The 27,280-nt window shown below is 39.1% G+C and overlaps 1 protein-coding gene across 1 annotated transcript in view; it reads right to left on the minus strand.

Annotated features, from left to right (window-relative positions):
* The window catches only part of thsd7b (thrombospondin type 1 domain containing 7B), a 123,734-nt gene that overhangs the window by 53,266 nt on the left and 43,188 nt on the right, over positions 1-27,280 (minus strand). Inside the window, exons 8-11 of the mRNA XM_022741319.1 lie at positions 23,949-24,107; positions 17,048-17,248; positions 6,281-6,472; positions 2,787-3,015 (exon numbers count right to left, since the gene is read on the minus strand). Coding sequence (XP_022597040.1) covers positions 2,787-3,015; positions 6,281-6,472; positions 17,048-17,248; positions 23,949-24,107 — 781 coding nt within the window. The remainder of the gene's footprint in view (positions 1-2,786; positions 3,016-6,280; positions 6,473-17,047; positions 17,249-23,948; positions 24,108-27,280) is intronic.

The following is a 27,280-nucleotide window of genomic DNA, read 5'->3' on the forward strand; positions in this document are numbered from 1 at the left end:
CTACATATCTGGTGCAAGCTATCTATAATGGGCCCTTTGGCTGTGCTGTATTTTGTGTGTCATGCAACCTTGAAGTGGAGTGGATTAATGCGGCTTTATGAAATCAAATAAGTCATAAGCTTTGATGTCTTCATCAACCCACAGCCAACCCCTCACTCACCCACCCACCCCCACACACACACAAACACACACATAGAAATTCCAATTTTTTTTCAGAGTAAGTGACTTCCTTTGCCCGACAACCAGATCCAGGTCTCACTAGAGACCCAGCATGGTGCCACATCCTACCGACTGCAGAAAGCCAGCATGCACAGGAATGAGATCAAAGTATGCCAAAGCATAAGGAGGCAAGATACATAAAACTCATCCTTCCCCAGCTTTATCCTTCCTCTTCTCTCTCCCTCTTTGCAGCTATGTATGCCAGAGGGCATGGCATGTGTGGTGCGCCCAGAATGAGGGAGTCAGACTTACAGTCAAGGCCACGGTGTTCAACTGTGACATGGTTGGGAACATTAAATGTCTCCTCACACATTATTTATTATCTCTTAAAACTGTAATTGCAATTGAATACCCAATTAATCACTCTCAATTCCAACTTAGTTCAACACTTAATATTTATTGCTAAATATTAGTGTGTGAGTGAGTTTTAACATGAGTGTGTTGTTACAGCCAAGCACTCAATTGGTTGATTTGCCCACTCAGAACACAGTTGATAACAACAGAAACTTTTTAAAAACTATATATTAAATAATATTGGCAACCTTTTTTAAGTGTAGTATCATCTATACTTTCATTTCAGAGTATGCGTACATGCAAAAATATAATTTGGTACCCATGTATAATAAAAATGATTAGAGGTTGCACTCTTATAGCTACTGCTTTTGTTCATGAATGAGTATTTTTATCTTTAATATGTTACGGGGGAACAGATATGAAACTAAAAACTAATGTAATGTTTTCTTGGCAGCTCTGTACTAATACCAAGAAAGACCCACTAGACTTTTATTGAGCCTCTGCTCACTGTGGAGATTACTGCTAAGAATGAAATGCTTAGATGTTTAGTGACTGAAGTGAAAAGCACAACATCAAATATATTCAAGGGACATCTGCTCCTCAGATAGGAATGGTTTATATTAAGGTAATTTTGATCAAAGTTTAAGATAAACACAGATTGAAGCAATGGAAATGGACCAGTCCGACTTACCCTTTCCAGCCCATAGCATAGTGTAAGTGTCTTCTGTGTATTAATCTTACCATACGACGGTTGATTTAATCATGCCAAATCTGCACTCTTCTCTATCGACAACCAAATCCTGATGTCTTGCACACAGAAATGCTCATCTTTGCAAATTATACACAATAACTCACTTGTTACTGACAGTCAAAATCAACTATGACGAATAGCAACATGCAGGGCCATGTGTTAGGTTCCATTCCATTAAATGAACACTTAAATGATTGAATTCACAGCATACTGTAAAGGTGAGATCTGTTGGTGGAGCAGAAATGACAGTTTCATTAAAGCCTCTGTGGTGGAAGACAGAACAGGCATGAGAAAAAAGCAAATCTATAATCCACTTTATGGCCCTGTCAATAATATATCGAGCTAAAGAAGGGGAAACTTTGTGAATTATTTATAAATCTATCTTCCTAGTGTGGGCTATAACATCATTACAGTGACAGCACAAAAGCCCTTAGCAGTGTTTGATATTGTATTGCTGAAAGAGGAGTAGATAATGGTGGAGCATAAGCAAAATGAATCTCAGGTTTAAAAAAAAAAAAAAAAATCCTAAACACAGGCAGAAAGCATAAAAGAAGAGCTCAGTGTACAAAGCTCTGGAGATATACTTTCACAGTGCATCAAGTCCTCTGGGTCATTTGTCAGAAAATAAAAAGCATACACTAAATATCTTCAAGGAAGACACATTTGGACTTGTGTTCTTAAATAATTTTTCTGTAACAGAAATATGATCACTTCTCAACTCTTGACCCAGATTTTACAAAGCTCTTTTGCTCTTCAACCATAATTTTTGTCGTTTCTCTGGGGACCCGTTTTCTGCTATCTAAAACGAAGGAGAGCAGCAGTGTCAGATAGGCATAGAAGAAGAAAATATTCTGTCAAAAGTGACATTTTATACTGGCAAAATGACTCAAGAACAGACATTTAGTTTGAGACAGTGAGACAAATATCTACGTTTAGACTGGGAAAAATATTCAGTGTTGTGCTGAAAAAACACATTCTTTCTTCATTTGTTCATGAGTGCATAGATGTCAGATTTATAGTGTGAACACAAATATGGAGTATGCTGATACACCTGTGGAGATTTTAGAACCATCCATCCATCGGATGCTAGGTTTAGTTTTCACATGTGAACAGACCAAACAAAAATTGACCGAATTCTCTCAAGTGCTACGGTGCAATGCAACCGACATGTGGAGACATGTGGCTCAATGCTATCCAGAGATAACATGAAAGAAGGAAGGAGGAAACCTATTGATTCATCTCCCAAGAGACATTGAGAAACATGCCTGTAACAACATACCTTCAGACTAACACATTAAACTGCAAAGACATGGTGCTGCCCCAAAAAACATCTCTCTTGTGATATAGAAAAATCAATGAAAGTCTTGACATGAATAGACATGTACAGTATAGATGTGCAGACCAATATCAAAAACTTGAGGTGATATATCAAACGAAATGTCAGGCAATATTATAGAATTGCAATACATATTTGCACTCTAATTTATACACATGAAAACTAATGCCAGATCAGAGTTTGTACCTTTTACTTATGACAGGTCCAACGTTCATCTTAGTGCAGCTGACTTTGCGGATCTGGACACCCACAGCACAGGTAGGGGTCCCATTCCAGAAGCTGGTTCCATTGAGATTCATCGAGGTATCCTCAATACAGGGACCCCAGGGTGAGGACTCCCAGTAGAACGCCGTGCAAGGATGGTCATTACAAACTCTCCACTCCTCCAAGGCTGGAGCTGTTGGACACTCCTTCCCTTCTGGCCACCAAGATACAAAAGGGAGCCACAGAGTCAAAGACATGAATCAATTACAATATGCTTGTTTTTGTGTTTAGATGCTTATGAGCAAGCTAAAACTAGTGTTAGTCCAACAAAGCAACATTATTAAGCGTATGTACAAAACTGAAATAAATTTCACCTACAGTACAAGCAGTTAGCTGCTGGGAGGCAAATGCTAACATTCATCGTTGACAGCTGGCAGCTGAGCAACAAAACAAATGTTTGTTCAAATTAGCTGAGCAGACGCTTTACAAGTTTTAACTTGTAGAATTTGAATTACAAATGAAAAGTCATAGTAAGGTCAGTGTACCAGAATTCAAACACTGCCCACAGCCACACCACAACACTCTTGTCCAGTCCCTGCTCCCTGTGCTCTGGTTGTCATTTATATAGTCCCTATGTGGACACAGACTTTACAGTTCCATATTGAACCTCAACGACAGAGTGCCACTGAAAGCACGAAATCTATGAAAGCTTCTACTAACCTAAACTGTGCTACAACAGGAAAAATAGCAAAAATCATAGTACACTTTTTTTGTTTTGTTTGGACATGACTTTATGCTCTATATTTGCTGTACTTAAATTAGTAATGTAACTAACATTACTAATTTAAGTATTCGATTTGCTTGCATTTAGTGTATATTAATGTCAAAAATGTGACCAAAAAGAAACTAGATCACAATAGAAAATCATAACTTTCATAAATTTTATATTGTGTCATTATATGTTTGGTAATTTTATATATATATATAAATATATATATATTATATTATTTTGTTATATCCATTTTGTGTCATTTTTGATTTTACAGGTAAATTTACATTTACACGTTTCTAAGTGTATTTGAGGTGTTAGGAGAGGAGGTGCTCTTCGAAGATATAAGTTATAAGATAAGATATAAGGACGCCCCTGCAATGATAGCACTCGGCAACTTGTTCCACCATCAGGGAACCACAAACGAGAACCGTCTGGACAAGTACATATGTGCAGATCCAGAAATCACTTTGAAGGCAAGCATTGGTGACTTGAATTTGATTATGTCGGCCATGAATAATCATGGAAGTTCGATGAGCAGTGGATTGACGTGTGCATTTAGGCTGATTGCAGACCAGACGGGCAGCCGCATTCAGGATCATCTGTACGGGTTTCACTGTGCGCAAGGGGAGGCCCGCCAGAGGAGCATTGCAGTAGTCGAGGCAAGAGATAACCATGGCCTGGACCAAGAGCTGGGTGGCGTACTTAGTCAAGTAAGGCCTGGTTTTTCTTATGTTGTATAGTGCAAAGCAGTACATCCGAGAAACGGATGCAACATAGTCAGAGAAGGATAGCTGGTCATCAAACATCACACCCAGGTTTCTCACTACCTTGGTTGGGGTAAGAGATGAAGATATTGCTATGGAGAGGAGACTGATTGACTGAGATGACTAAGAGTGGTATAGTTGGGTGTTATCAGCATAGCAGTGATATGAGAAGCAGTGCAAGTGGATAATTAGACCCAAGGAGGTGGTGTATATTGCAAAGAGAAGGTGTTCCAGTACCGATCCTTGGGGCACCCCTGTGGGCAAGGGATCAGATAAGGACGTTTGTCCTTGCCATGACACACTGAAGGAGCACCCAGTGAGATTGGGTTCAAACCAAGAAAGCGCTTTACCCAAGATGCCCACGTTTGAGAGTACAGACAGCAGGATACGGTTGTTACTTGTATCAAAGGCTGCTGATAGGTCCAGTAAGATAAGAACTGAGCCCCAGCTCTAGCTGACCTTAGGGCGTCCGTCAAAGGCAACAGAGCGGTGGAGGGGCCACTCTTAAAGCCTAACATTTCCTTGGTTCACACAAATATAAACATAAACCTATGCTAGTAAACATAGTGAAGCATACATATACACCATCCATATGCATCCATGCTTTTGAGAGTGGTGTGTAGGGAGCAATATCCTTAAAGTGTATTGTGCAGGGACTGTCCAATCTAAATGGAAGCAAAACAAGGAATAGTTCAATTGAAGCAGGAGCAAAGTTGTCATCTGGAGAGTGGTTAAGTGCTTCAAAGTGCACTGTGACTCATAAGGGCATGGATGAACCACAATCAAATAAACACCTTCCAGTCTGTTTTGTATTCCCCACCCTTTCCATACTGTTACAAACATGCAGGCATATAAACATAAATACAGTGACACACACACACACACACACACACACACACACACACACACACACACACACACACACACACACACACACACACACACCTCTGCCAGCAAGCAGATAGACCAGCAACATGGAAATAAACAACCTAGTGTGGAACCTGGCTTAAGCTATGAGATTCTTTCATCAGCTGTTATTGCAGATATGCATTTGGTTACAGGGATTAATGGGTAGAAGTTGGCTGCCAAGGCCCTGCTGTCTGACTTAAAAACACTACACTTGGAATACGAAGAAAAACACTGGCCAGAGAAAGAGCCCTCAATAATGGATGGTCAACTAAAACCTCAAATGTTTCAGATGAAAAATGTCTTAAATGAGACTTAAGTTTAGAGAAATAACAGCCAAAGTGAAGCCCCAGTGTCTATGAAAGCACACTGATAAATCCTTTGGCTCCAGCAATCTTCATTTTTTATTTGCTACGTTCATTTATTAGTTAGTCTACAATTGCTTTTTTAGTTTGGATTTCCAGTGACAATATCAATATTATATGTCCTGCTTGCACCTTGGAAAACATTATAGTGCAACATGTTTTCTTATTTATTGTACTAAGGCGGTTTTTGTAAATATCCTGAAATTTAAAAGAGTACTCTGCCGATCTAGCATTGCTGTGCAACAACATTGCAGGACTAACGATTGACAGATAAAGAAAAAGCATCCAAATCACTGCCACAGAACCAGAAATATTTTCTTTTTCATTGATTTTCCTTGTCAAAATCTGGTGCATACATTACTATATAACCACACTAGTTTATTTCATTTCTGTCCTTCTGAACACCTTGTCTACCTTTATATCTAAGTTTTTGTTTTTATAATTTTGTCCTGTAATTATTAGTATTTAGCCTTTTAGCCTATTCAGCCATGCTTCATCAACAGAATTACAAATCAAAATAAAATCACCACAGTAATGACTCTTTGTTAGACTCAAAACTGATATCTGTGAAGTTCTGCACAAAAGAAGCAAAGCAATAAACACAGCAACAAGAAATATTCATTAACATAGGGTGAAAAGCCAAAGAAGTCAGAGAGAATGTTGCATTACCTTTGCCTGGGATAGCTAACACAGTGCGAGTGCGGCTCTGTCTGCCCTCAGAGGTCTTAGTGGCACAGCTGTGTGAGCAGGGGGACCAGGAGGACCAAGAGCCAACCACACAGTCTGCAGGACAGGCAACCTCGCAGACCACTTCTGTGGGTGGGGGGTCGTCTGCACAGTGAGCGATGGGCACATCTTCCCCTGAGGAAGGCAATTTGAGATAATAAAATTGAAAAGGAGACATAAGTCTTAAGGGTTCAAACTGATCTTTAGAATCGAGACCCTAAAAACTGTTGCACTTCATGTATTTTTGAACCAACACACATTGGGACTGGATTAAAATCCAAATCCAGATAAAGGACATGCATGAAGTGACACATGTAAATGAGAAGCATAAAGGAAGTATGACCCTATTAGTAACAAGCAGCACAGTCATACATCTCAGATGACGGATTACATGATTACAGTCAGTTCTCTCTCTCATCCACATTGAAAATGCATATATCAAATATAACGAAGACACACTGATGCACAAATGACCTGCAGAGGTGAGCAGGTTTTCATTCTGATCACACCGAAAGTAGTGAAGTGTAAATGCAGTTCACATGGAGTGCAACAACTGGAACTACAGTATGTGGTCAGCTACTCTGACATGCCCGACTTGTCTCAGTTGTCTAGTTTCTGTTGTTTACCATTGTCTGTAAAGTCTGCATGTTCTTTCAAGAGTAGAGGGGAATGTGTACCTGAAAAGGTGTGCAGCTGAGACATGGGAAAAGATCATGAGCGGATCTTCTTATCGCAAGATAAACATGCAATCAGGCTAAATCTAGATAGATAGATAGATAGATAGATACTTTATTGAACACAACTAGAACATAAACACATGGTAATATAGGAGTATAAGATGAGCACATGGTTGTTAATAGTAGCAAGTTGAAGATGCATCTTTTGATGATTTTTTTCTTTTTAATTAATTTAATAACTTAAAAATTCATACAATCCTATATTGGCAAAGTTTGCCAAATGGAAAGTTTTTTTGATCCTTAGGGGGAAACGGATTTCCTCTTCAATAAAAGATCCAGATCAAATGTAAGTAGGCATCCTTCCTAAGTGTTAGAAAAATTCTGTCAAACACAAATATCATTTTATTTAAAGAAAATTATCAGGCCTTTCCATTGGTATTCTGAGCTAGTTTTAAAAGCTATCCTTCAGCCTTCAACTTGAAGCCATGTTATGAAATATTTATCACCGCTCCCAGTTAACTCTTCCGTTAGGAATGAACCAGCAAAGGACAGACACAGCCTTTTCTTTTTGCTGCACATGATAATGACTCTTCTATTGTGTGATTACACACTAAAATTATAGAAAACATCCTCACATGAATGTTAATGACTGAATTATACCCTTGGCAAAAAATTCTCTTGTATTTCTTGTATTTTTGGTTGAACCCTGCACAGAGGTAGCAAGTGCAAGGTCTCTGTCTAAGAGAGAGAGATCAATTTCAGAGACAGGGATGCCATCCTGATGTCAAAACAATGCCAGCAGCCGCCGAAGCATTGTTTTCAGATATACGCTCACATAGCAATATCATTAACTTGGCTGAACTCAGTCACTACATCATGGAATATGGCTTAACAATAACAACCCCAGGGCAGATTTGTTACCAATTTGTCTTTTTTTTTCTTCTCCAAGTGAATACCCTTGATGCAGAGGAGGGCAGTGAGGAGTGCAAACCTAGGTATTGTGTCATTCGATAGATGTGAAAGACTCCCTTGGGGAGTCTGAAAGTCTTTCGCCCATGAATTCAAAGCATCAGAGATTCCCAATCATCAAAGCAACAGCGTGTATACAGCCGGAGACGTTGGCGTCTGCTTGAAGTAATGGTGAAATCCTACAGGCTACTGTATGGAATGCATTATTACTGTCATTAGTGGAGATGTAGATGGACTGATATGGAGAGTTCTGCAGCTGAAGTTGAACAAAACTCAAAACTGGTCTAAGTGATACTTCTTCATTCTCAGCATTGACAATGTCTGTAATATGGCACAAGTGTAGGGATTTTATGATGAGTTAGTATTGAAAAGTACTGTAAAATAATGAATAAAACTAAAAGAAATGCCTCTGGGGGACCAGGAATCATTTTTACAATTATATATCTCTAAGTGCACCTAACTTAGCAGAGATCTGGAGGCTGCAGCACTTGAATAGGAATTGTGCTGATACTTTACATAACCATTTTGAACTGACAGTGAGACTTTAAGCTGTGTGGGAATTCATTATTTTGGCTCACCATGGCTCCCACCCAGGTAATTACAAAGTGAGCATAAAATGAAACAGATTTTGTGCCATAGACGCTGTGAATCAACCTTTCTCACCTACATTCAGAGGGCTGGACACTGACACTGTATCTGTACTATCTATACAGTTCCTGTGTAAATGTTGTGGAGATAAGAGACCCTTTTTGCTTTTGGAATGTGAAACAATGACAATGACATACAGAAAGACAAAAAACTTTAAATGAGAAACAGGAGCCTGTATTACTTTTACAGGAATGACAGGAGAACTCCAGTTTGTCCAATAGAGAAACCAAACCTATAGATTTTAGATAGAGGATATGATGACAGTCATATGTTTTATCTGTACTTTCACAAAAATGTGAAAGAATATATACAGTTTGACAACAACAATGCACTTTGTCAAGGTAGCATTTCCTTTTGTTTACAGCATTACAAAGCGAAACTGTCAAATCAATGTAATTCAAAAATACTGTATTAGTTTTCCATTCTGTTGTTATCAATTCATAATTCACACATACAAAACAATGATTGGTTATTTAAAGGTTATACATCAGAGTTCTCTTTCATCCAGTGGGAACATATTTTGGTTTCCTTACATGGTCAATCATTACTTCCTACACACTGTTATAAGGTTTTACAGTTTGAGATGAATCCATTGGCAGAAGCAGGACAGAATCCAGCCAAAATCAGTTTTCTCTACAAAGTATTATGTAGTGTGGAAGTTGAACCATCATTGAATTTACAGGTAAAGATAACGGTAAGATGATGATAGTCAGCAACACCTGTATAAGACACATGGTGTTGGCACTATATTTTGACACAATATAGTGCGTAAACTGATGTCATCAAGGCTCAGAACACAAACAGGCCCTATGTTCAGTTTATCCCTATTAAGGCAAAAATATATGTGTGGCTATTTCGACACATATACAATTACATCAGTTTACATCAAACAGATGTACAGAAGAGTATGGGATGTCATGCAAAACATAACAGGCTCTCTACTGCTCGAGGTGTATTTAAATATTTGTTTAGATGTATTACTGTCAACAGTCAAAGTATTTGCTATTCCTTTTCACAAACTGCGAAATCTAATTATTCAACAGTTGTTCTGCTTGAAAATCACACAGGACTAATGAATATATTAGCAAACAAAACTAACAAAAGATTCTGAAAGCTATGCCCGGAAACATTGCCTAAAGATAAATTATAGGAATCCAAAGCCACATCTCATGTATGCGTGCAAGTGTATGCGTGAGACTACATGTGTGTATGTGTGTGTGTGTGTGTGTGTGTGTGAGTGTGAGTGTGTGTGTGTATGTGTGTGTGTGTGTGTGTGTGTTGGGGGCGGGGGCGGGCGGGGGGGGGGGGACTGCAAATAGATGGCTGCCCTAGGGGTCCTTTTGCATTATTAATATAGGGATCTGTAGTTGGGGCTCTTACTCAGATATAATATCACTGCCTCCTGCATGCAATTTCAACATGATTTCTATTCTGCTCGCCCACCCACCAATTAACCTTCTTCATTGCTATTATTCAGGCAGATATAGAAAAAAACTGAAGTCTTTGCTTAAAAGTAAATAATCATGTCCACTCTCCACTCGGCAGCTTTTAAGACAAAGCTGGCAAGAAAAAAAAAAAAAGCAAATTGGACAAAATCACTGTGAACATTAAACTCTTACAATCACGAATAGAATAATATCTTTAGAACTTCCTTACTTCAGAATTTCATTATTGGTGACAGTCACACAGCTTAGTTTAGAGCTGTTTTCCTGAGTTCATCAAAACCTGAATATTGCTGACCAGTCATGCAGAGAGAGCTCAGGCTGATGGTAACCATACTGCTGGGTTATTGTCAGGCTCAAAAATGTCAGACCATCCGAAGTTTGGAGAGGTTAGCCAATATGCATCTATAAGGGGTCAGATCCGCCATGTCAGCTGTCAGTCACAGCTGCAACCCATATGTTTGAATCAGATTGTGCTGTGGTTGGGAGGTACTGTAGTTTGGGAGATGGGACTGACTACAAAGGTGTGTACGGTCACTGTGCGGTGAGTAGGAGCTGTCAAAACAACTGCACTAAGCCTGGGGCAAAAAGCTAGTGGGTTAAGCTAACTCAGCCCATTGTTTATATTTTGGTGTAGTTTACAGCCCAGTAATATCATTATGAAATATATCAAATGCCCATTAGTCTCCCTGTGTAAGATGCCATAAAATGTTTCACTCAGTTTGCAACAACTGTAGATTTACCTTAATCCAGCTCAAAACTGCAATGCAGACACTAACGTGAATAAGATGATGTTGCAGACAACACATTTTAAGATTTGATTAATTTAAAGGTTGCCTTAATTGGATATAACAACCTAACTCTCTGCTGTCATCAAAACACCTGCCTTAGGTGAGTCATAACCCAGTCAAGCTAAAAAGCAAACAAAAAAAAACCCCACATATATATTTGATACTCAGAACCTAGCAAATAGTAAATACAGCTTTACACAATTACAGTTTCTTCTTCTCTTAAACATTTAAAGGTCTAAACAGTGTTTATTATATTTACTTTTTAAACTTGTGAGGGAAGCATTGACAATATCTTGTAGAGTAAGAAAGAAATTTAATTGTACTTCACAATTTTAATGGAATAAAAAACTATTCCCCACACAGACAGTTAAACAAGGGCCAGAAAACCTCAAATTCAGTTGCTATTTAGTTGTTATAATCACGTGCTAAAGGAATTGCTAAATCACACCTCGACAACCTTACAATCATGCCAGAGCTGTCAAAAAGTCTTATACCATAAAGACTAACACTATTATATCAATAATAATGGGACTTCGCTGAAAGCTTTACAAAGACAGTCATCAATGTTTTATTTAACTTCAAACTTCTTAGATGAAATTATGTGTAATAGTGCAGTCTGATATCTCTGAATTTTCTGACAAATTTCTGATTTAGAATAATGAGCACATATCACATACACATGTCTGTTCTGTACTCTTTGAGGACTGTATCTGTTATCTATAGAAGCTGAAGTGGACCAGCAGATGGCAGGAAACGGATGCGAGAGATAAACATGAGTATATCCAGACTGTGTGTTGCACCAGACTGATGCATTTTCTTCAGTAAAGTTTTTGGGTAGATCCCTCTACATGATCCTCCTGGCTGAGCCCCAAAATGTCCTTAAACACCCCTGCGCTAGTCTATTCCATTTCATCCACACCTGAGTGGGTTTAGGAATTACCCCATGCATTCGCTAAGCAATAAAGCTGGCGTGTAGGTGTTAGAGGATGTTTTCTTACTGCTTCAGCAGCCATTGATAATAATTTAAATCCCTATCAGATAAACTTTGCTGAAAAACTGCTGTCTCTGACTCTTTACAGGCGTAGACATTCCTCAGACTACTTCATGAATTTTCAGGCTTGAAATGCAGAGTAGTTATATGGTGAGAAATTGGAAAACAAATGCTTACTCAATCAGGAAGTAAAGTGGAGAAAACATTGCATAGCTCTGGGGCGCCTGTCACTTCATTGAAGTTCACAATCTTTAAATGGTACCTGCCAGTTCACACACCTACTTCCCTTATTCAGGCTAAGTGTAATATATTAACATCAATGACAATTATCTTCATGGCTCAAGGTTTGTTTTTCTGCAATTCTTTTCAATGTCTTCATTCAAAGCAGCTGCACACTGGGAGCATTTGTAAATCTTTGCTCTAAGTGCCTCAATACATTGACAAACTGAATAATTCAAGAAAAATGTTGTCAATTCTTATGTTCAGAACATAAAAGCATGCTCACAATGGAGCAACACCTAATGGATGGTGAGCAAACTTGTCAGCCAGGAAAAGCCTGGTAATCGCTGACCTTTCCACAAGCTTCAGCCATCAGCAAACAATGAGAGCTGGGTACTTATATGTACTGTAAAAGATAATCGACAACAAGGCAACTATCTAGAGGTTTGAACACAAAAAATAAAACTCAACAATTCTTCTTTCACCAACAGCTTGGCCAGGATTCACCGTTTAGAACTTCTTCTCTGAAATTATCTATTGGGACGGCATCACTCAATGTACATTATGTGTACCCCATCTCATTAGATATATAAGATGTTATCTAATCAAAACAAAAGTGAAAAAAGACAATGGACAACAAACAATAACGCAATAAAAATAATGTGTTTTTTTTTTTTTTTTTTTTTTTTTTAAAAAGCCAGGTTATAAAAGGGTGAGTTTGGACACGATTCAGCCATTCTTACACAGTGAAGCTAAATACTTCAGAGGTTAGAATGGAATGGAATGGGGACACTGTACAACTAGACCAGGGCAATAGGCACTGACTGACTGACTTAGTGAGTTCCTTCTAATAAAATATGTCTTCCTACGAACAATGACACAGGGTAAGCCAGGAGGAGCTAGATTGTAGACAAGGCCTGTCTTTCACTTTGTGTGCATCTTCTCCACTTCTTATCTAGGTAATCTGTTATCCATAAATAACTATGAAATCTAGATCTATGAACCCAAAGAGCTCCTTAAAATCAAGTCAGCTCAGTCAGCTAATGTATTTTTATGATTACAAGACAAGCTGCCACTATTGAAAAAATGATATGTGCATCCACAAATATCACAGATGTGTCCTGTTTATGACAACATAGCAGATTATTGTAAACATTTCTTTCATCTCTGCAGATATGTCACTCCTACATCTCTCGCCCTCTCCTCTCTACCTGTCTCCTCCTGTCATATATTTTCTGCACTTCTCGAAACAGTGAAAATGATTGAAACCAAGAAATGTGCGTCTGGAGGTACTCTCCACAGTCAGCATAAACATTCCTGCCACAACAACTCACACCCCCATTGCTCTCTCCACAGATTTGTAAAGTACCGTAAAATATTATTTGAAAGTCTTAACAGACACAGATGTAGCCCCATACAGTGATGAGCAGGGCTGCCCCCCAATACTTGACCAAACATAAGTAGAGTTTTGGTTGGTTGGCTGCTGGCAGGTGGAAAAAAAAAACTCCACACGAAGTGGCAAAAGTCACTCACGAACAGACATTGTTTATGCAGCTGGTCCCTGAGGTTATTAGATAATAATGCATCTTGGGTTCACATGACTGGGCATATTTAGTAATAAAATAATAAACAGGAAATAGACATATTACAATGAACAGCAACAACAACTTAGTTATCTTTACTAGCACGAGCGGGACTTCAAGAACAACATCCTTATGGCAACTCTTCAGGGAAATGCTAGCTCAAATATGGAAACAGATGGTAAACACAGTCTGTTACAGTAATTGCACATATTGGGCAGGAAATTTAAAGGGGGGGGGGGGATCATTTAAAGAGGGTAAAAGATTCCCTCAAGAAGGCGACATGCAAATATTGTCCTGTCATTCGTCGAACTCAAACATGGCTTATCATTTCAAATACACAAGTAGCCTTACGTTAGCCACTTACTCATTACTCATTACTTACTTAAAAGGCTCATTATAAAGGTTTTGTATTTCTCTGTGTATGTCCTCTATGTAGCACAGTGTTAGCAATGTTCCTTAAAACATCCTTTCTCAGCCCTGGACTCAAAAATATTTCTGATGTCCCCCAAAAATATGCACTTAAATATAGGGATGCCCCGATTGATTGGCCAGCGATCATTATGGGCCGCTTCATTAAAAAATACGTGACAGGTAGATCGGAATTAATGCTCACCTTTAAACTGATCACCTGTGGTTAATACTCTGGTGTCTGCGGCTGAGAGAAGCACCGTGTGCTGTGTAGTGTAATCCCACCACCCACCTTGTAATATCATAACCGTACAACGGATAGTCGACTAGAGGCTGAGTCCTCCTCTCTCATCTTTGTCTGCTTTTATGTGCTGGACGTCTCAGCCCTGTGCGTGGTGCGCGCAGTCTTGGAGTCCAAACTGGAACAGAGTGACTCTCTCTCCTGGGGGTTGGTTGAACACTAGATAAGCTTGTCTGGCAATACGGGAGCTAGCACATCCCATAGTGAGACATCAAATGGATTATTACTGGAAAATTACTTCCATTATTACTTGAATTTTAGGTTATTTACATAACCCCAGTTCTTTGAGTAATATGTATGAGATGTCTAACCATCTGTTGGACGGACACGTTCACCGGCCAATCAGGATAGGCGTAATGAGATAAGTGCTTCTGAGGGTCGCAGTGAGGCGTGCTCCCATAGTGAGACATCTCACTCATATTACTCAAAGAACTGGGGTTATGTAAATAACCTAAAGTTTATTATGTATTCTTCATGTTCTGTGTTTGATATTGGGAATCTTTTGGGAGTTGAACGGTGGGGACTTTGAATAAAACCCTGACCTTGACAGACTTGAAATACAATTAGTCCAGAGTCTTTCGTGACTGGCAAAAGCTTAAACTTTATTTTTCCCGGGAGAGAAGCATATCTTCCTGCCTTTCTTCCAACATTTCACTATTGCACAGACAAAGTGTCCATCATCTTTACTTGTGTAACAGCAGGGAAGGAGAAATTGAATGTGTTGAGACTAAATGTGCAGACAGACGGGCAATTAGCGGTTGCTTTCTCCAAGGTCTACAAAATTTATATGTCAAGCATAACAGAAAACTAACAAGAGGTATATTCTGTCTGGAACAAAACCATGATGAAAAGGGGTCACTGAGATGTTTGCACAAAAAATAATAAACCTAGCAACAGACTTATTCTGTCAATCCAATTATCTGTCTGCCATTCAAAAATAGCAGTGCTTGGTTTAGCAACATTACTTGATGTGGGTTTAATCAAGTGTAATGAGCATGTAGATGGTGCATTTTATTTGGTTTTATTTGGAACAAAGTAAATTTAGACTGACAGCAGTCTCAAATCCTTGTCACAAGGATCATCACCCTGCCAAACATCTTTTCAATAGTTATATTTTATCAGAACCATTCACAAAAAATCTAATAGAAAAACGGAAAATGCATCATCTCGCTAGCAAAATGTCTTTATCACATGATATGACGAATCTGTGCAAGCAGTTTAGTAAGACCCGTAATTATGTTTCATCGTTAGGCGACCCCTAGCGGATGTAGTAATTGTGACTGGAGTGAAGGAGGACGTTGTATAAAGAGTGATTAAGTCTGCTTTAGGAAATTGGGGTGGATGGATGGGTGTTTGTTTCTTGTGTGAGACTGATTATCCACGTGTATATTATTATAACCATGACCAAGAAGGTCCAAAACCTTAACCACCTATTAATTATTGTTACCATTATGACAAAGGTATGGCACACCTGCCACTACAGTCCTATGGGTTGTATCCAAAGGAAGGGACAAGCATTCGCATTTTCTTTGTGTAGATTTGACAAGCAAGATTTAGTAGACCTTATTGAATTAGATTTTAAAAGACAGTAATGATGATCTGAAACTTTTCAGATTTAAAATGGAAACAATTCTCCTACCATGCCTTAAACTGCTTTTCATACATACAGTATGAGCTGTGAGACTGTGAATCATACTGGCATGCTAAGTGAGGCTTGTAGTCAGTAGTACAAAGAAAGAAAACACAGAGATCCTTACAATAGTTTGCATCACTTAGCAACTTGGCCTTGACACTGTTGTGACTATGTATGAAAATAACCAAACATGCTTGACTGGTAAATCCGATAAGCCAATTAAGGAAGTAACAGTGAACAACTTGTCGACATTCACTAACAATAAATCCGCCGCAGATAATTTCATAAGACTTTTTCCTCAAACCCGCCAAAGCTCAGTTGTCCTGTCAAAACTCATTAGACTCCCCCATTGGCTAATATATTTACGCCCTTTTCTGCCCTCCTGATAAACATACACATGATCCATTGTGACAGCATAATAAAACACAGGCAAAAAAGGTTGCAATTAGATTTATAATCTATGGAAATGAGCAATTAATGCTTGGTAGGAAGCTGTGATTCTGACTTTTAATCAGGTCAGTGTTTTCTGTGCCCATAAACTTGATGGTCCCTCATGAATAATACATGCTCTGTTAACGTTGATGTTCCTATCACCCAACATAATGATATGGCTGAGTACAATGGATCACATTATACCTGATAGTTCATGCATCACAATGCTATTGATAATGTTATTGTGGCCAGACCACAGCACTGGTAGCTCTACTATAGCCTTAATGAATTTAACAGACAGTTAGACAGTTGCAGTCTATGATTAGCACCACCAGAGGTAGACTTGATCCTTACAAATAGTAACAAAATCTGGCTGCCAGAACCTCTAAAGCACATTATATGATTTGTTTAATCCATAAATGAATTAAAGTGTAAAAATTAGATAAAGTGGTATCGATCTTCTCTTCTAACTCTGGACAAGTAAGCATATTTCAGAAATTGTCAAAATATACGCTCAAGTAGGCTTTAGCTGGGAGAAGGCCAAATTGAATGACCGAGAAAAAGTGTCTTTGTGTTAAGTGATTGGACAAAAGATAAATGAGAAACAAAACAATACCTTCAGAGCTGACACAGGTCACATTCTGCACCGCAGTTCCAGGACCACAGGAGCCCTTATTGGGAATGCAACTTCCCTCTTGTTGGACCTGCCACAAGTAGCAGGTGGGATCCTCACAGGGGACGGACTCTACCAGGTGAGGACAGGTCTCTGGAGAACTGCTGGACTCCCACAACACCTTTCTCTTCCTCTGTCTGAAACCTGACAGAAGTCAAGGGGGGGGGGGGCATAAAAGGTTGTCAGAGAAGCTATTGATATTCCTTTACAAAACAGTAATCATGTTTTCTCACACAAATGATACACACCTCTTCTCAGCCAAACACTAGAATAGAGCATTGAGATTTGTGTTACCACTGTCAAACTCATAGCAGAAAGGTTTGTTTGAATTCAGGCCTCAGTGCGGTCCTTGTATGTGTACAGATCCCCAGGTTATAGCTGCTGCAATAAACTTAGACCTGAAGGTCTGACAGATGTGGACTTTAACTCGATATTATCTGTGTGATGAATTATTTAGGTCTCATTAGCTATGCCATGATGAGCCACAGAACCTCCCAATAAAAGCTATAATGTCTCACTGATAACCATGAAAAGTAAAGGGGGAGCAGAGAAAACTAAAGATATAGTTTTGTTCTAATTCTCTTTTGGTATAACAACAGTTTGGAAATAAAATTATATTAGTTATAGGTATGTTCTAAATTAAAGTGCTTTTTGTTATTCATCTGTGAACTTACCTTTTTTTAGAAATCCAGTTAGGAGTTAATGAGATTCTGTATCTTGTAATGAAGGAGCAAGTGCTACTGTACATGTATTTTTGAGACTCAATTTCAGCACCAGGAGCTGCCCACAGTATCTTAAATAGCTTGGTGCTGAGAGACACCTAGAATCTGTTTTCAAGACTCTTTCCACATGAAAAGTATAGATGACAGCCAAATTGATATAGAGAGGAGATCTTGAATTTGATTTTCACCTTGGTAAATGGCTATATTTGTCCGACTAGGTGGAAACTGTCAACTCAAACCCTTCTCATTCCCATCACTTTTTCCCTATCCAGTCTGGTTTCAAACTGATTACCATCACCTGGTTTATTATGCGCCAGCTCCCTCCACACTCATATTTCCCAGCCAACTAAGTTTCAGTGGTATGATCAATGTGTATGTTACTTTGGCATAATCACTGTCACAGTCAATTTTACCAAAAAATTAACCAGACTCTTAAAAGGATTTCATGGATGCATCCAAAAGTTGTTGCTTCCTGCTGCAAGGAGATGCTATTACAGTAGTGGTGTACAGTAAACATGGTGTTCATCACATGAGCTGGAGAATTAGCAGAAAATGTAAATGAGTTGCTGAATATTCCAGTTCATCTAAGTAACTAAACTAGGTAACTAATAAGAAAAAATGTTCGACCTAAAACACATTCATATTACGAATTAAGAAAAAAATTGTTCAACTGCAAATTTTAACCATTAAGTTTTGTTTACTCCATTTTCGTCCAATTTTTTAATCTTTAAAAACAAACAATGCATCTTAAATAAACTCTTTCTTTGTTATAACAAAGAAAAAAAAAACACTAAAAATAATATGTGTATCAATTGAGGTTTTCAGGACCCAAACACAGACACAGGCTGATAGGTGCAATGAAAATACTTAAATAACTAAAATGTCCAAGACTTACAAGCTGGCAGAAGCACTGGGAGGAAACCCCAAGAAACAACAGGAAGCACGGAGGCCCAAACACAGGAACAAAACTAGAAAATCCAAACTGAGGTAGCAGTAGGAAATACAATCTGAAGCAGGAAGCATCAGATTAACTGACAGAGTTTGTCTGATACGACCTGGTGAAGGGAAGACCGCAGGACACAGCTGAAACTAGCAAGCAATCACACAGGCGGGATAAAAAAAACAAGAACAGGAAGTCAAATTAAAACAATAACACACAAGAAAGGACATTACAAAATAAAACAGCTAGGACAAACAAAGAGCGGCTGAATGGGGCAGATGATGACCACGTGCACATATATCATTTAGTGGAGAGACAATTTGATTTTAAAAAATGACAAATGAGAAGGTGTTTCATCAAAAGTGTTAATGATTGGGATCAAGTAATAGCAGTTGGCAACACTTTCACAGTGACACCTGTCACTCCAATTACTGACTCTCAACTGTCTTTTCACTGCTGTTGCTCACTCTGTTACTAAAATTGGGCCTACCGGCTGAGGTGTACTGGCTCCGCTCTGACACCTGCTTAATACCTCTGTAGGAGTGCAAATTAAATCAGTAAGAACTGAAGATAGACATAAGATTTCTCATATGATGTAATATAGTCACACAAATTAATCATATCTGAAGGTAAAGCTTCGACCTAAAGAAATCCTTCTCTCAGATGTTAAGCAGGAAAAACCATGAGTGACTAGTAGTGTACTAAAAATAATTAAAAAAATTTTAAAAAAGTAAAGCAAACCTGTGTAGCTTTGCCTCTCAACCTAGCCATTATGTCAAGGTTCTTAAAGTTAAAAGCTAGCGGGGAGGAAAAGGGTACGGCAGATAAGGGAATAGCATGTGACAAAGGTCTCCTGTCAGATTAAAACTGGGGACGCCACAGTTACATGTGCTAGGTGTCTAGATGTCACATGAGGAGATATTTACTGGGCCTACTGCAAGTCACTGTCACGGATACAAAACTTTGGGTTAGTGCAATTTTTTTCTATCTCGCAGGATAAAACTACAGATGCAAATTAACCCGGCTGCAGTTTATCAGATTTGCTTTAAGTCTGTCTTAAAGTAATAGTCGAGAGCTCATATGAATATTCAAACAGGTTTCACTCCACTGATCTCTTTGCACAGAACAATGAGTCTGAATTTTGTACCCCATGTTTTACAATGGAGGCACATTATGAAGGATCTTTTAATAACTAGTATATACAGGAGAATGATTACGGAAAGCAAGACCTGTTTAAATCTTCATAAGGACACCTGGCTATTGTTTTAAGAAAAGTATTGAACCTATCCTTAAATTTATCCAATCTGATGCTGCATAGCAAGACACTTTTGCAAAAATACATGGAAGAGTTTTCTGCTGCTGATCTTGAAGTACTGGTTAAAGAGAAAACTTTTTAGAACTGTAATCATATTTTGCACCGATGTGTGAGGACCTAAAAACGTTGTTGTCAGCTCAACAAAAACATCAGTGAAATAAAAAGGCCTCCTGGAGATATGAAAAATCAATGTGGGAGACTTTTTGACTAAATTCTAGCTGTAAGTAGATAAAATAAATATATAAATATTTATAAGTATTTAATTGGCTGATTCAATCATATCGCCACAGTGGAACAACTGTGAGCTACTGACAGTCAGGAAATCTACACGTTCAAGCAGGAACAAACGGAGGCAGTAGATGAAAATGTGTGGAGACCTTACATGTATCATACAATTGTCAGATAATTTTATATCATCTGACAAATCACACTGACTTATCTAGGTATCTCTCTCTCTCTCTCTCTCTCTCTCTCTCTCTCTCTATCTCTCTCTCCCTCCCTATGTTCAGTGGAAATAAAGATATGAAATTAAATTTCAGACAGAATTTCCTCTGGGGCAGTTGGTAATGATAAATCAGATGCAGCGGCTTTTAATATAAATTTCTTGTCCCCTCTCTTATATGTTGTACCTTAAGTACTTATTGGAGTTTTTAGAGGTGCCCCTTCCACTTTACCCCAACAAAACCTCAGTCTGGGCCTTTAGTATATGTGTGTCCATATTGTTGGTATGTTCTGTTTTTAATAGACAAAAATGACAATGGTAGTGAGATTGAAAAGGAGACATGAACAACATGACATGAACAATAAATGGCTCTAAAGATGGTTTAAATGTGTGATTAGCAAATTGTCCATTCACATGATCAACATTTTGACATAATTTCCTAATCAATAACCTAATTGACTCATAATTTGATTCATATTCCGCACTCTTGAACATTGATTCTCTCAAAGCTGAAATTTTAATAAAACATTTATTTCTTCATTAAAAGGATCTCACTGAGTAGACTCCTCCTGTTCTAATCTACAGTCTCTAGTGACTACTGAGCTCTTCCAGTTCTCTGATGATACCAAAAAAAAAAAAAAAGTTCAGGTAGATGAAAGACGATAGAATAAAAATGCTTTCTAGGCTCAAGCGCCTCTTCCAGTAAATTTCCACGACACCTGAGCAGTAGCAGCGTTTCATACTCATTTTACCACAGCTCTTACACTTGGCAGAAAGGTCCTATATTCTTTCCCTCCACAGGTGGAACTGTCTAACCCCAGGATGCCCACTCCACAGATTACATCCCCTGGCCAGCTACTGGTGTGAGGCACCAGTTCAGGAGCCTGATCTGAGCGGTGCCACCAGAGTGTCCTCGAAAGAGTAGAGACTGTGGATCGATTGCAGTACTGCCCAGAGCACTTAGTGCTGCTCACATCCAACCATGAAAAAACAATTTGGCACGGGCATGCCCCCATGGATATTAATAATTGAAAGGTTTCTTGGTCATACCAGGTTTATGTCAGGGAAACAAGGGCTACAAGGGCTATCCAGTGATTTTCTCCCTACTGTTGTTCAGAAATATCCCTCCCTTCAGCAGGATGACTTCGACTAGAGGCATTACAAAAATTCTATCCAGTCACCTCCCGTGTTCAATTCATTTTTCCACATAGCTGCAAAATGTGATAGGCCAAGATAACATGCAAAAATGTGAAAAGCACATAAAGCCACTCTGAGGCAATTTAAATTTGTAATTTTCTAGAGAGCAAAGCTGGGGCAGCAAAAGCACTTTGGCTGGTTGGCTCCTCCACCTGAAAAATGGGCTCCCGTGGGCCTTTCGGTTAGATTCCGATGTTGTGAAACATAAAGGCTAAGTGCACATTCAATAGGAACAAGAAATTCTCTGCAGCTCAAGGACCACAGGCAAACGACTTGGATCATAACAATACTCTACTACTCAATAACTGTTCATTGCTTCCCAGGCAGCGGAGCTCACTGCGAGTGATTTTCTATCGGTTTCATACTCTATTTGCTGTGGGCTCTGGCTCTTTATGAATGCCATCAAAAGACAGTATGCCACAAGAGACCCCTGTGCAAAACAGCAGATGCTGTGTTTTCCACTCCTTGAAATATATTAATGACACTGTCTGTGAGAGGAGCCGGCTCATCCGAGAGATCCAGTGTTGGCGAGTGTGGGCACTGACCTGAACAATCCACCCTTCAGTCGCTCCCCGGGGCGCTTTCATGCACATTTACTCATGGCAGGGATGAGGTCACGCTGCCCTTTTAGCACAGCGCTAACACACTAACAGCTCCACCACTGCAATCACACTGACTGAGAGACACACACACACACACACACACACACACACCAACACACACTACACTCCACGTGCAGTGTGTAGCCTTTCCAAAGCAGTCAGATATGACACACGCTCACCTGTGCAAAATGACAAGAACATTCAGACAGCACAAGCGTGCAGAATACTTGAGCACACCTACTTGCACACACCACACATACACACACAGACAGGATGCATCTTATCTGCTGATACTCCTATCACCCTCCTGGGGACCGAAAGCAGGAGTACAGGTGTGCTCTCTTTCTGTCTTTCGTCTGCTCCGGTTTATACGTGTACTGCCTCCTTTCAGAGCGCACTTCCTCTCAGCCAGCAGCTTATCAACAAACAATTTACGATTCAAACATATTCTGTCTCTCTCTCCTGTTCCGACAACATCGCTCTCTTGCACTGTCATCCTCTCTCTTAGCCTCTGTCAGACACAATACTTCTCTCTCTTTCAGTGTTGCCAAAGCACAGCACAGTCTATTGTTTAGACATACAAATAAACATGGTGCAGTGCTAAATTAAAAACATGTAAATGGGTAATAGCTTCCAGGTTAATGCAAAGTCCCTTGTTGACCTTGTTGGAGGTGCTCAGCTCTAAGGCAAAGATTGCTGTGAACAGCCGATTGTAAATGTATAAAATGGCTATCTGCATGGCACTCAACAATGCTTATGATCTCAGCACTGGCCGATCTGTGCTATTATCAGTTTCTATTTTAAGTCACATCAGCCTGTTAACTAGCTATCTGTTGTATCTTTTTGGACATCTGTTCCCATTCCTCTGTCCGTCCACCTGTCAAACGTGGATCTGAGAGAACATTAATTTGCCTTTGAAGACAGCTGGAGGGATGATGCATGTTGGAACAATTTTCTCACACAAACACACCAACCCACTTTTGATAAGGTTGTTATCACCTTGTTATCATCTTATCTGTACACAAGCTAGCTGGTGTTAACTGTGGTCAGTGGTTTCATCTTTACATTAAAACCATTTACTTTACTACTTGAGCCTGCTGGAAGGTGTTACTTCACACAGTAACAACACACAGCAGTCAGGATGCATTTCACACACTGAAATGTGGAGTATGTTCTGTGGACGCTGGGTGGATGTTTGTCTGCAATGTACTGGATTATTTTACTGTAACTAAAGATTTGACATCTCCTTTTAGACTGTAATAAGTAGTTATATCTGTGGCTCAACTGGTGGAGCTTAGGCTCGGTCCTTACCGCAGAGGCCATGGGTTCGAGTCCGACCCAAATTAAAATTAACTGACTACAGCAGTCACCGTTTCACACCTCCATGTCACACCCTTTTTTCCTATATTCTTTAGTCATTATTTACAATATTGTAATTTTTCAAGTTCAACCTTACCGTGGCACCAGACGTCGTTGCTGGGAGGTGAAAACATTAGACCATCTATATCATGAGTAGAATAATATCTTTGGAAAACATGTTCTATACATCCTGGCATAATGACAACTGTCTACAACGACAAAACACTAAACTTTACTTTAATTATTAATCTTTTTACTCCGCCGTACCTTTCTTCCCCTGTGGTTCTCTGCAGTTGTCATGTAGGCAGGCACCCCAGGTTGACCAATGGGAGAGCAGGCAGTGGTTCTGGCAGGGGATGGAGCAGTTCTGGACAGCCGATGGGGGCTCTTCACCAGCACACAGCCTGGCATTCACAGGCCTGGATACTGAGCAAACAAAAAGAATGCAGGCAAGGATAAACCATGTTAAAGTCAAGCTCAGACACACACAGGCAGCAGTGGAGAGAGTGTGTGTGCGTATGTTTGTGAGATTGCTGTCATTTAATATGTATCTTTTGACTTGGATTCCAAATAGATGTATGTGCTAGATGTTGTGAGGAGAGTGAGGAAGATGAAGAAGCATCACTGTCATCCGACTGAAAAGTATGGATGTCATTTAGTTCTGATTGGGAAGACAGTAGCATATACAGTATATTAGTAAATGCTACGGCTGCAGATCTTGTACACTGTGATGAAAAGCAGGGTGGATTTAGCAAAGCTTTTTCTGCAGTAAAATATAAAGGAGAAAATAGAAAGAACAGAGGAAAAATTGTTCTTTTCATCTCATGCTTGGCTCAGGAGAATATTAAATGGAGGGCAGCGGCCAGCTAAGGGAGTAAACAGGAGCTGAAAAAGGAGATATTAAGGCAAGACACGGTACAACCAATTCACTGCTAAGCATGGCTGACATCATTTGTAGATCACAGAGAGCTCTGCCACCTGTAATGGGCTTTGACATTAGTCTCTCACACAGAATAAGAGGGTCTTTTTTTTGCCTGTCCACAACACAGGGATTTGTTCATTCTAATATTCCATTTGGATGCACCTCCGCACATCATTGAGACGCAAATTTCCATTTAAATGAGAGCCCAAAGAGAAATTCACTAAATGTCCATTGTGCTTTTTGTCTTTTTACCAGAAGTAATATACATGGTGTTTGATCTCCTTTGCAAAAATGAGATGTTTGCTTAAACACACTGATAAGGTGCCTGGTGGAGATCTTTGCTGCCTGGATTGTGATTTCTTGTGTTTATCAATGGCATTCCTGCAGTGGACGTCTGACAGGAGAAAATCGTTTTCCACATTACTAAACCAAGAAGCTCTCCAAACTGCGCACATACAGTCACATCTGTTTACATTAGCGAAAGCAGCGTGGGTCACGTCAAGACACATATTACAGCTGACAAATTGATCTTTTATCCTCACATTGACTGGTTCAAAGAGCTGCCTTCATTGATATTCTATACTCAGCTAGAATATTCACTGTCCAAATACACCTCTGATCTTCTATCATGTCTCTGCACACATCTGGAGAGTTAAAAGGGCAACCCACAGCAACTGCCAAAACACCTCAGCTATGAAACGAAGCCACACAGGATCATCAAGTAGACAGTATGACAAAGAAAAAAAAAAAGAAAAAAAATGGACGGAGGCAGGATTATTAGACAGGAAAAAGTGTGATTTGAAGAAGGGGATCTTGTAGCTGAAAGCCATTAAAAACTACCCACTGTGCTTAATTAAAAAGATAAATGAAATACTTGGTATGCATGTTTTTTTTTTGTTTAGTGATGTAGTGATTTTATAAGCCTAATTGAAATTTTGTTAAAGAGTATCATTTTTTAACTGGTTGGAGTACATCAGTAACAATGGTTACCTTGGTGATTCTGGCAAATATAGCTTTTTGCTCTTTCATCTAATCTGTATTAATGAATTTGCAATAAGCAATTAACTTTTGCGTCACGTAAATCCTGGATCCTGAGTTGTTCAGACGGCTTCTGATGCAAACTCTTTAAAGTTTTGAGTACATATCTTTGGCGCTGCTCTCCTGCACTGAGTGATACAAACATTTGTGATTCAACCTGGAGCAAGCTTTTGACAGTTTTTAGGTTTTCTCCTTTATTCTTAAGTTCTAATGTCTACCTTTCCAAAGAAAAACTTCCACTACACAGGAAGTGAGTTACATGCTTCTGACAGTAGGAAAAAGGCTGTGTAGCATGCTGAGTGAACAGTGCCTCCACCCCTGAGCAGAAAGAAGAAAGTGTGGCACATAACAAAACTCAAACTTGGGAAACTCATTCTCAGACTTTGGGCAAATGGCAAATGTTAAGAGGGATTGGTCAAACGTTCACACTGTAAAAAGCTCATTGTGTCCAGCTAGCACATGTTGTTCTGTCAGGGCTGATAGGGTGGGAGGCGGTTGCAACAAGTAATTGTAACTGTCCCCAAGCTAAGCAGCCAAATCACAACAGACCACATTTCAACATTTTTAGTTTAAAATAGACAAAATATGCAGCTAATCAGTGTTGTGCCAGTTCACACTTTAAAAGAACTAGCTCAAAGTTCAGTTCATACAGATGAAAATGAACTAGTTCATGTTTATAGTTCATTTTTTTTCATTTTGAACTGAATATACAGTTCCAAAAATGAACTAGTTCACGTTCATTTTTTCCATTTCTTTTTTAATAAATAAAGGCTGATATTCTTTTTCAATAGAACTTCCTTCTACCCATCCATCACCAGCCCCAATTCATTGCCACTCCCAAACTAAATGAATTATTGTATACCACTGAAGAATCACAGACGCGAGTTACATTTAAAATCCGTATATAAAAATAATCTTCACTTGTTTGTTCATAAAACTGCTTCAAATGCTCGAACAAATTGGCTTCAGCAGTAGTAGATGCGTCTGCACCGTCTGTACTGCTAGCACCAGCCAAGCATGGCCGTGTCTATGGAGACGTTATGCGGCGTGCCGTAAAACTGACATATGAAGTGAGCTAAAACTGTCGTAAAACGTGAGCCATGCTCGGTTGGTCCGGTCCAAATAGCCTCTGAGTAGCTGAGAGAAAAGCAAAAAGTGTTGCAACCGTCCCCAGTCTCCCCTACACAGGGCTGAATGTCATTTGATATTTTTTTGAGACATGCAATACAATACAATTTGTTGGATTCTAAACACAAGCATAAATACAATATTGTTACCTACATAAAACATTATAAATTTTGATTTTTTTTTTTCATTCAAATCGGGAACAATTTGATCAAAAAAATAACTTAAAATACAAAAAGACATTCAATACTTGTTTTTAGTTGAACAGTTCTGGATACTCGCTGCTATAGACATGTATAAGCCTGTAGCAAAAAGACTATTAAAGTGCAACATCTAATAACTAAGAGCATATGTCACTAAAAAATGCACAATAAATACACAGCAGATCAATTACCAAAGTTCAACTAAACTTTCCCTGCTGTGTCGCCCACCTGTATCCCAGCACCTGTGATCTCCTCACGTCTCTGGAGGCATTAGACTGGCTGTTCGCTCTGCCTTTAAGACAAAAACCACA

Source organism: Seriola dumerili, unplaced genomic scaffold (assembly GCF_002260705.1).
Source record: "Seriola dumerili isolate Sdu_G_001 unplaced genomic scaffold, Sdu_1.0 BDQW01000052.1, whole genome shotgun sequence".
Classification (NCBI taxonomy): Eukaryota; Metazoa; Chordata; class Actinopteri; order Carangiformes; family Carangidae; genus Seriola; species Seriola dumerili.